Source organism: Adelges cooleyi, unplaced genomic scaffold, assembly GCF_023614345.1.
Source record: "Adelges cooleyi isolate 19-005CV unplaced genomic scaffold, UGA_ACOO_1.1 ACOO_flye_CR_arks_rails_tigmint_CR_PRNA_9, whole genome shotgun sequence".
Classification (NCBI taxonomy): Eukaryota; Metazoa; Arthropoda; class Insecta; order Hemiptera; family Adelgidae; genus Adelges; species Adelges cooleyi.
Genome location: NW_026096579.1, coordinates 11763799 through 11774565, shown reverse-complemented (window position 1 = coordinate 11774565; position 10767 = coordinate 11763799). Strand labels below are relative to the sequence as shown.

General features: G+C 29.4%; 3 protein-coding genes across 3 annotated transcripts; 2 read left to right on the top strand and 1 right to left on the bottom strand.

The window, feature by feature from the left end:
* The first annotated feature begins 971 nt into the window (after positions 1-971).
* Positions 972-6395, top strand: LOC126846952 (probable cytochrome P450 49a1). The gene is made up of 10 exons (XM_050586867.1): positions 972-1253; positions 3512-3709; positions 4132-4378; positions 4572-4688; positions 4781-4857; positions 4951-5152; positions 5228-5396; positions 5461-5630; positions 5741-6020; positions 6163-6395. Exons 2-10 carry the CDS (start codon positions 3529-3531, stop codon positions 6268-6270), a joined length of 1551 nt encoding a protein of 516 aa, XP_050442824.1. The 5' UTR covers positions 972-1253; positions 3512-3528; the 3' UTR covers positions 6271-6395.
* An 804-nt stretch (positions 6396-7199) lies between these two features.
* LOC126846966 (thioredoxin-like protein 4A) lies at positions 7200-8786 on the top strand. Its single transcript, XM_050586882.1, has 3 exons — positions 7200-7420; positions 7490-7626; positions 7706-8786. Exons 1-3 carry the CDS (start codon positions 7343-7345, stop codon positions 7917-7919), a joined length of 429 nt encoding a protein of 142 aa, XP_050442839.1. The 5' UTR covers positions 7200-7342; the 3' UTR covers positions 7920-8786.
* Positions 8787-8864: 78 nt separating this feature from the next.
* On the bottom strand, positions 8865-10257 carry LOC126846967 (multiple inositol polyphosphate phosphatase 1-like). Its single transcript, XM_050586884.1, has 3 exons — positions 10194-10257; positions 10003-10112; positions 8865-9275 (listed from the first exon to the last, which is right to left on the bottom strand). Exons 2-3 carry the CDS (start codon positions 10029-10031, stop codon positions 8927-8929), a joined length of 378 nt encoding a protein of 125 aa, XP_050442841.1. The 5' UTR covers positions 10032-10112; positions 10194-10257; the 3' UTR covers positions 8865-8926.
* Between the last annotated feature and the right edge of the window lie 510 nt (positions 10258-10767).

The window sequence follows — 10767 nt, the reverse complement described above, 5'->3', positions numbered from 1 at the left end:
GATTTTTTAGACATGCTAGAAAACTTCGGAAATAATATTGCTCAAATCTGTATCTTATATTAAGTAACTGAAAAGGATAAATGATACAATTATTATTATAATCGTGGGTATACCAAAAAAACTAATATGAAATAGCATTATATGGTATTAATCTAGATTATTTCGATCTGTATTGTTCATAATATAATTAAACTAAAAGGTTACATGTTTTATACCATATAATGCTTTATACCATGTATAAAGCGATACATATAGGCAATTTTTCACAAAAATGTAATTTTACCTAACTTTATTTTGTGAGTATTAGCGTCATAATGATTAAATAAATAACAGAATTTTGTTTTTAATAAGTACATTGTACAATTTTACTGAAAATGAAAATAGAATATAATGTCTTAGCTCTTTAGCCTTCTCAAAGAACTCAAAAATTCCCCCTCCAAGAGATCTTTTAATTTACTTCAAAATCTATGTTTAAAATCGTTTTTTTTTTTAATCAAATCAATGTAAACCAAACAAAATATTACGAAATTAGAAAAAAAGCTCAACCTCAAGCACTTTTAAATTGGCTGTAAATATTATTCAGACTTGAACGTACAAATTACAAAGTACAAATTTACGAATCTTAGCCTATAATCTATAGAAGAAGAAAGTCCTAGCTGAAATTAACAGGTTTCTCGTGCATTTCTATGCACTGACAGTGTCCATCTAAAATAGCTAGATAGGTCATGAGTATGTAAATCAAAGAATGTAGCGTAGTTTTCCGTCCTTTCACTATTTTTGCAAAACTCCATTACTTTTTCTCTCAAACCGGTTAGACAGGTTTTAAATCTAATATTGGCTGTACACAAATGTAAACAAGAGGAGGAACGTAAACGCTGGCTATGCGCACACCAAGCTGGCTAAAACTGTGGTCAATTTATGAAAGCGAAAAACCCTACCCATCCGCAATAATAATGTTATGTTTTGGTGTCCTGTCCGGCGTGTCCTAGAGTAGTATGTATTAAGTCTCGGCGATATGATCATGGAATGGTGAAAATACTTGATTAACATAGTGAAGGCGTGCACCGTAAAATCATTTTTGTTCTTATTCTTCGTTGTTCTTCGTTACTAGCAACATTAAATGTTAGAAAATCATGATATTATATCGTGTTGTGTGTGATTGCAATGTCAATAGTGTAAATTTCAAATCAAAATTTTCTGTTATTTCTTTGAACAAGTAATATATTTTCATAGCTGCAAAATTCGTACATAAGGTAAACAGTATATTATTAAAAACTAGTAAATCGATAAGTCGAATTAGAAATTCATTATGAAATTAGGATTTTCATTTTCATTACAAACTCTAAATCATGGGTCTTAACTCTTAGTATTTTCTTTGGACAGTCAGGAATTCTTTATCTTATAATCTAGATTATAAGCTAGATTAATAGCTTTATTTCAAAGAACATAAGACCTTTACAGTTTATTAAAACAATAAGATAAAGTTTTTAATACGAAACAAGAGCACACATGTTATAGACAAAAGTTAAGTAGCTAAAATATATAATAGAAAGCTAAAATCAAAATGGTATCACATAGTTAAAATAATACGTAGTTATGGTAGTGAATGGTGACTATGACTCAAATTAATTATTTAATTTAAACAAGTAACTAAATATTTTTTCCTAGAGAATTTATAAACATATTATATTTTAATGGTTTGATTAATATTGAATATTTTTTTAATAAATTTGATTAAAATAAATCTGAAGCTTGGTATGGCCACATAATTTTATTTTACGTTTATGCTATTTTTATTTTATTTTATTAGCACGAATTTAAATTTCTTACTACAAAGAAAATTATTAAAAGAGCGAGGAAAAAACAAAATGTATGTGTATTTAATTTAAAAAATGTAATTCTATAACTTAATTATAAATTATGTGAATCGCTAAATTTAGAAAAAAAAAACAAAAGAGAAAGGGTCAGCTTCAAAAATGTTCCTATTATCATCATTATGTTCTAAGCACACATAGCATACATCATTTACTGCAAAAATGTTACCGAATTCGATAGTCCAAACATCAAAAACTAGTACACAGCAATTATTCTTTTGTATTAATGTCTATGCCAATATTATTTTTAGTTTAAGAGACTCAGAATGATTATATATGCTAAAAACTATTGAATGTAAACAACATCAGTCACTAAAAACTGCCCGTCAATTTGATCAATATTTATAAACGCTCTTATTACTTTTTGACTTTCTCTTTTCTTCACGGCTGAACTATTTGACTTTATTACTGAGTATACAAAGACATATTTTTAGGTGTTCGTAATTATATATGATTTACTATTTATCTAAATACCCACTCGTTGACACAATTTACACAAAATACGTGATTTGAAAATCAATAACATTCCTTCCATACCCTAATTTTTAATTATATTACCTGCCACACATGGTATCGGTCACTTTGTCCGAATTTCAAAGAAAATATTTGGTTAGTAAACAGTACTTACACCGGTCAAATGACCGTCGAATACCATCATATTTATTTTTCGCAATCTTACTGGACATTAATAATTGTAATTTCAAGAAGCAAGAACACAGTCACTATAGCGAGAAAATAATAATAACCTACCATTAAAGATTTTCTTGTATGCTCTATAAGTATATACATATACACCAGAGCTTGAATTTAACAGTTTATTTTTATTAAAAAAACAAATAAAGTTATAATTTTATGTGTTTTTACTTTAATTTTTAAATAGTTTTATTTAACTTTTAAAATAAAAATGTTTAATACTTAAGTGATTAAAAACTTTTTTGTACAAAACTAGTATGCAAGTTTTCTACAAAGCAACTTTTTTACAAAAAAAATGTTTTTAAACATTTATTTCAAAAACTTTTATTTTAGATAACTTTTATAATAAAATTATTAAATAACTATTTTATTGAAAAAAATCTATAACTGTTTCAAGCCCTAATATGAATAGTAGGTATTCATATTAGGGATTTTCTTCAGTAGTAATTTACTAGAAAGATACATTAAATGATTCATCAATCATTAAAGTTTACTCTCAGTTGAATGTCCGAAGCTAAATAAACTTAAAACTAAGTATAGACTTTGTATTTATTTTGTTAGGACTTAAACATGTGCTACGCATGACTTAATAGTCAACTCATGTTATTATAAGCGGAATTTCTAATTACCATAACTTGACCGAAATCATATATCTATTTTTTCGATTCAACGTCCTCAAAAAAAGAAAGTAATATCTTCTTATAAGCCGATTGTCTTCGTAATCATAATAAATACTTAATGACACCCATTAAATTAACAACAGATCCGTGATAGTTTGACAACCATGAACTGCGCGCGTACAATACAATAGGTGCTCTCTCTACTAATACATTATATATATAATCATACTATCATGCATTTTTGTCAACATATTGACAGCGATAAATAACCTATAGCATTAAAAAAAGAGTTCCACGGACGATGCTAATTCAGTCTGTTCGCAGGGCTTACCGACGCGATAATGTCGTTACTAAGTAAGCGGCTCCGAGGATTGAGCTCTGTAGCTGGTCATCGGCTTAAATCGAGTTTAGTAAGTGCTAGCATACAGAACGATGCGGACTACGCCAAAGACTATGAGGACATGCCTGGTCCGAGCCCGTTGCCTTTGCTAGGCAACAATTGGAGATTTTTGCCATACATCGGTACGTAACCGTTTATTAAAAGGAATTTCGCCCAACTTTTTAGCATAAAAACTGAACTACGCAGAATGCATTTTTCTCGGTTCATGATAGTATTAAAAAACAAAATAAAAATAATTTTTTTGAAAAAACAACATGTCTGTTTTTTTAGTTAGTTTTTCTAGAGTATTATTCACTGATATTTCTCGCTTGGACCATGTAAAACGCATACTACGTTGCTATATTTAGGTTAAAAAGAAGTTTAAAATGTTGTCACTTGTCAATGAACACTGTGGTGGTGTGGTGAAAAAAATAAACTGCCAATAAAAAATCTCCATAACTATATTGTTTAACTTTAAATACTAAGCGGAACTTTTTATTCAGAACCCCTTAAATAATGGATAATAATGTCTTCTGAAAAGTATACATGTTTGCTTATTTTACAGGTGATTATAATATTACCGAAATAGACAAGTTATCGCTGAGACTATGGAAAGAATACGGAGACGTGGTGAAAATTGGAAAACTTCTCGGCAGACCAGACATGGTGTTCTTGTACGATGCGGACGAAATCGAAAAGGTTTTCAGAAACGAAGAGCTCATGCCACACCGACCATCGATGCCTTCCTTAAACTATTACAAACATGTACTGAGAAAAGATTTTTTCGGTGAACTAGCGGGTGTCATAGCCGTGTAAGTATAGTTAGGTATACTATGGTAGTAGAATACAGATATATGAACATAATACACCATGGAATTCGAAAGGTAGTAGCTCATTTCATGTACAGAGAAAACAACGTGGTAAAAGCGACGAGTGCGGCCAAAATTAGTCACCACGCTGTGCACCTAGAGTTATTTCATTGACGGTTTAATTGTTTTACCATAGGCATGGCGAGAAATGGTATCAGTTCCGCAGCAAAGTGCAACAACCTATGTTGCAACCGAGGACGGCTAAACATTACATTGGGACCATTGAAGAAACGGCCATATCGTTTGTGAATAGGTAAACACTTAGCAGGTGGACTCGCTCTTTGTAGATATTGAAAGCTTACAAACATTTAATGTATCATTATGTTTTATGATTATTATTAAAAGGATTAAAAAAATTAAAAATCACAATCAAGAGGTTCCACATGACTTTTTAAACGAGATACATAAATGGTCTCTTGAATGTAAGTTTCCATATTTAACATACATAGTTTACAAAAATTACACAGCATAGTATTTGATTGAAATTTAATCATAACTTATTATAATTTGGACAGCTATAGCGAGAGTGGCATTGGACCAAAAACTCGGGTGTCTCGACGATGACTACGCGATGAACTCAGATACTCAAAACTTGATAAATGCCATAAACACATTTTTTGAAAACGTACCAGTCCTTGAACTAAAAATACCTTTCTGGAAACTTTTTAGTACTCCGACTTGGAAAAAGTACATCAAAGCGTTAGACACCATTACGAAGTGAGTAATCAATGTTAATATTTGTTCTACGAAATTTGTAATTAAATACCTACCTATATTTTCGCTGTTGTCTAGGATTACTTCAAAACATATTGATAAGTCTTTAAATAAACTTTTATCAGAAAAATCATTTTGCACGGACCATCAATCTTCGCTTTTAAAACGAGTGCTTAGTTTAGATCCATCTAATCCGAAATTGGCACAGATACTATCGTTGGACATGTTTATAGTTGGGATCGATACTGTAATGGTTGATTAGTTTTATTCATATAGTATAATAGAATACAATTCTATCAATATTTGTTTAGACATCTGCGGCTCTTGCGTCAGTTCTTTATCAGCTAACTCAACATCCAGACAAACAAAAGAAAGTTAGAGAAGAAATCAAAAAAGTATTGCCCTACGCAGACACCAAGTTGACATCCGCTAAATTAGAACAACTACAATATTTAAAAGCTTGCATTAAAGAAACGTTAAGGTTAGATATAAACTGTATTGGATTTTTACTTTAATAAATTAATTATTACATAATATCTTGGCACCAGTCTTAACTTTTAACGTTAACGCTTAATTGTTTTATGATTACAGAATGTACCCGGTTGTACTTGGAAATGGCCGTTGTATGACCAAAGATACTGTTGTAGGTGGATACAAAATACCAAAAGGCGTTCAAATTGTATTCCAACATTATGCTATTAGTAATAGTAGTAAATATTTTTCTCAACCAGACCAATTTTTACCGGAAAGGTGGTTGAAAGGAACTCATCATCGTCATCATTCCTTTGCCAGTTTACCATTTGGCTACGGTAAAAGGATGTGTTTAGGCCGTAGATTCGCTGATTTAGAACTTCAAACAGTTTTAGCTAAAGTAAGATTGTATGACAAATAGTTTATATTGGCTGCAGTACTGTTACAGTTACTGGTTACATATATTTATATAATCCTTATAACCAAAATTATGTTTTAAATGTTATGAACGATTAAATAATTTAAATGTGTTATTGCTATAGATTTTACAGAATTTCCAAGTTCAATACGAATATGGTAGTCTTGATTACACTGTTCATCCGATGTACATGCCACATGGACCATTAAAGTTTAAAATGATTGAAGACTAGTGCAAATTATGATAGTTAAAACTATTAAACATCAATAAAAATCTAAATTTATTAAATTATTTGTACATACTATTGTAGTACATTTTTGTAAAATATTAAATGAATACATATATTTTAGTATTTAACCAGTTCGAATTGACTAATGACATTTTTTTCTATCTAATGTGTATTTTAGCTAATAAGTAAGATTTATAACTATCAACAAATTTATCCAAGAAGATTACAAAAAAAGCTTAACTTTGAAGAAGAACCATTTCAATTCTCATAAATCATAACTAAAATAGGTATAACCAGTAAACTGTAGAGTATTGATAGATTAGGGACATATAATTATTTCGTTTTTTAACTAGGATATATATTTTAACCTAAAACTCAAATGGTACATGGGGGGCAGAAGTAAACTTCTCTTCATTTAAAAACCTTAACCCCTACCCTTAACTATCCTAAAACAACTCAGATAACATATAACATATTATACAATTTTGTGTTATACACTTGTAAATTTTGGTCACGTGGTCATTTTGTAGGTTGCTATGTGTGAGTGAATCAATTACCAACAGATATTTGAAAATGTTTTCATTAACTGATAATAACGAAAAATGGATTATGGCTAACTTAAGCAATGAATATTATTATAGACGGACGATCAACCTTTATCGTATCCATCCTAACACAAAAAACTCATATATAAATACATTACTGTCATTACGTACAATGCTTTTATCGATATTCATATTTGTATTTTTCCAATGTGCTCCGACCCTATTGTAAGGTCTTTTTTTAATTTTTAATAAAGTATCGATGAAAAGCATCTCAAAATTCAAACGGCCACACTGTAAGAATCGATATAATAACATTGATTGTTTCTTGTTATCAAGAAAAAATGTTATCACTTAACATTGACATCAACAAGGTATTATCATTTAAAAATTATTATTTAAATGTACTTGGGTCTTCAATTGTTTTTCTTGTTTATGAGCTATTTTTCTTAATAGCTATTAGCTTATATTAAAATTTCAGAATATTAGATACTTATTTTTATTACTTTGAAAGTCTTGGTAAAGAATTCATAATGTCGTATATGTTAGCGCATTTATTTAATGGCTGGCAAGTCGACCAGGCTATTCTTTCTGAAGAAGACAGAGTTGTGGTAAGATTATTGTTTTTTAAAGAAAACGTTGTTAAAAATATGTATGTATGTACAATTATTTTTAAACAGGTTATTCGTTTTGGCCACGATTGGGATCCGACTTGTATGAAAATGGATGAAGTTTTGTACAATATTGCAGAAAAAGTAAAGAACTTTGCAGTAGTTTATTTGGTGGACATAACTAAAGTACCAGATTTTAATAAAATGTAAATCAATAATTTTATATTTTATATTGTTTTAAAACAGAACCAAGATACTTAATACATGTTTTTATGTTTATATTAGGTACGAGTTGTACGATCCATGTACAGTTATGTTCTTCTTTCGTAACAAGCATATAATGATTGATTTGGGCACAGGAAATAACAACAAAATTAACTGGGCACTTGAAGATAAACAAGAAATGATTGATATTCTTGAAACGGTTTATAGAGGTGCAAGAAAAGGCCGAGGTTTAGTTGTATCACCCAAGGATTATTCAACAAAATACAGATACTAAGAATTTATATAATTAACTTACGATATAAATTTTAAATTTTTAACCTAAAATAAATAATTTCGAGGAATGTAAATATTATAATTTTTAAGAAATGTAAACTAATAAATTTAAACGTAATACAGATTAAAAAATAATAAGAATTGGATAGTCTAAATATTGATAAATGATTAAGAGGACGTTATTCCCCCTATATATTAAGGAGTTTGGTATAGGCAATTTTTTGAAAAATCTTAATTTAAAGGTTAAACTGCGATGTATAATTATTAGTTCTGTAATTGGGACTCTTTTTCGGCGGTTAATTAATTTTCCTTAACAGCGATTTCAAAAAAATACAGAACAAAATAACATAGCTACGTCGAATGCGTTTTACTTGTTCCATATTGGTTTTAAAGCAAAAACTTCTATTATAAAATCGATAGATATCAACATGTCATAGGCAATCGACTATGACATATCTGATTTTTTAAATAATATCGTAAAAAAAAGTTGTGATTTTAAATGTTTAATATTAAGTTTTTTAAAAAAATGATATGATCTTGTCTCCAAAATCTTGTAATCTTTTGTTCTGTTTAGAATTATAAATAATAAATAAATAATTGTGACGCGCTTGAGTCATGAGTTAAGGAACTAAAATATTGGTTTTATTTTTAAACTGCCACCACGAGGGTTTGTCAAACCCGAATCATTACGACCATAATATGTAAAATTACTCAGGGTAGGTATAAAAACAAATGCAGTAATAGGTATCCGGAAATTAAATACATCTGTATTTCAACATCAACTTAAACAACACTTATAAACTATTGTAATTGTCAAGCTACAATATTGTTCAATAAATGCTTATAAGGTTTTTTTTTTTAAATGTATGATATGTAAGATTTATAGTTATTTATTGACAATATAAATTTAATTGGATATAAACTAAGATTTGAATTTAGGTATGTGATAATAGATTAAGAATAAAACTATTAAAATTAAAAAAACAATTAAGTAGTTTTAAACTTACGTTAACACTGGTTGTCTCTAATATATGTCATAAACAGGTTTTGAATATCGGCCCACCGACACTTTTCACACTTACTCCCGTCATTTAGCGTGATGGTCGTAAGTTTTTCATTGAAATAAAAAGCTATGTAATATTCATCACTATTGCTTTTGAAAAGTACAGCCATGAAGTTTGCAATCCATGGAACCATTTTGGAAGTTCTCCAATAACGGTCCTCCATGTTATTGTAGTTAGTTGACTTTAACGGAGCACTGTCTTTGGCTAGACCCAGTATCACATATAAATGAAGTATGTTATGAGCGTTTCCAAAATGAAAAGGACCATTTGAGCTGCGTCCTTCAGTTTTTGTTCTAAAAATAAAAAGTAAGTTATTAGTTAAACAGTATAAATAATTACTTATCAAATAACATTTCATTTTAGGATTGTATAGTATGTAGTTCTGACAAAAATTGTGAATTATTGATCGACATAAATTCACACAAATATTAATTACTAAATTCCAGAGATAACGTCTAGATTATATTGTAAAATTTACACGAACCAGACTGTTTATATTGTCACAATATACACTAACGTCGTATAAACTAAGCACTATACAATAAGAACTTGGAGCAAATAGAGGTTAAATATCTATAAACTTGCAGAGGAAGGTTTAAATTAAATTTTAAAAGTATTATTAGATAACTAATATTAAATGACTTAATAACTAACTATTGATTTTTGTCATACTGCGGCAGATTGAGTGAGCTGATTAACTTTAAATTTCTGATAGTACCTTCTGGATTCAACTTCCGAACCATCAATAATCCAAAAAGTCTACGATATGATTATATATTAAATTTTAAATAACTTGTCAAAAAAGTCAATCACCATATCTAAGTCAATACGAGAATCAAAAAATAAGAAAAATTAAACGTGAGTTATTTTAAAATATACCTATTTACAAAACTATAATACACAATCTGAATACTTAAGTTAATTAGTTTTCCTAAAAAAAGTTATCAAAGTACAATTCAAACATATTTATAATGGTCATAATCGATAAACAGTAACCTAGTTGACGAATAATCATTATACCTGAACATTTCAAAAAGACTTGTGGCCATAGGACAAGCTTGTTTTAAGTTCGAAGGGTTTCCATAACCAGCAGTATAGTACCATTTAAGTTCTTCGATGTATTTCAAAGCCTGAACAAATGTTGTTACATATCAATATTTATTAATTTGCAGCCGTTAATATAATAATAATTATCATAATAAAACACTTACTTTGAGATCTTCTCGGCAGAATATCCTGCACGACGTGGGAAATGATCGGTTGTTATAAGACCTTTCTAAGAGACACGCCTCATATGCATAGTTAATGAAACCAAAATCTAACCATCAGAGGTTGTTGTGCAAATTACGTCTTTCGAGTTTACCAAGTTCTCCAGGCTCAACCCCCATTTTGATTGCAACCCTTTCTAAAACATTTTTTATAACGTCACTTTTTTTTAATTTTTCAGATTCAGCAATATTTTTCGAATAGTTTTCATTGAGTTCATCCACCTAATGAAATTATCATTTAATTTAACTAAATCCACCTCATCATAATTTAAACAAGGGAAAACTCAAGTGCAATTCACCGTTACCATTAGTAACTGGTTACTATTCTCCCATTCGGTACGCTGGTAATGCTTTTGATTTGAAAAAACGTTGCAAAAACATTTCTCCAGTATCCTTACATATTTGCTCTGGCCTTGGCAATGCCTGCAGTTTAAAAATGAGGTATACCTTTTAAAATATTATGTTAATAGGGCACATTGTCATGGTAATGTCATGGCATGCCGCATGTCCGCATGTC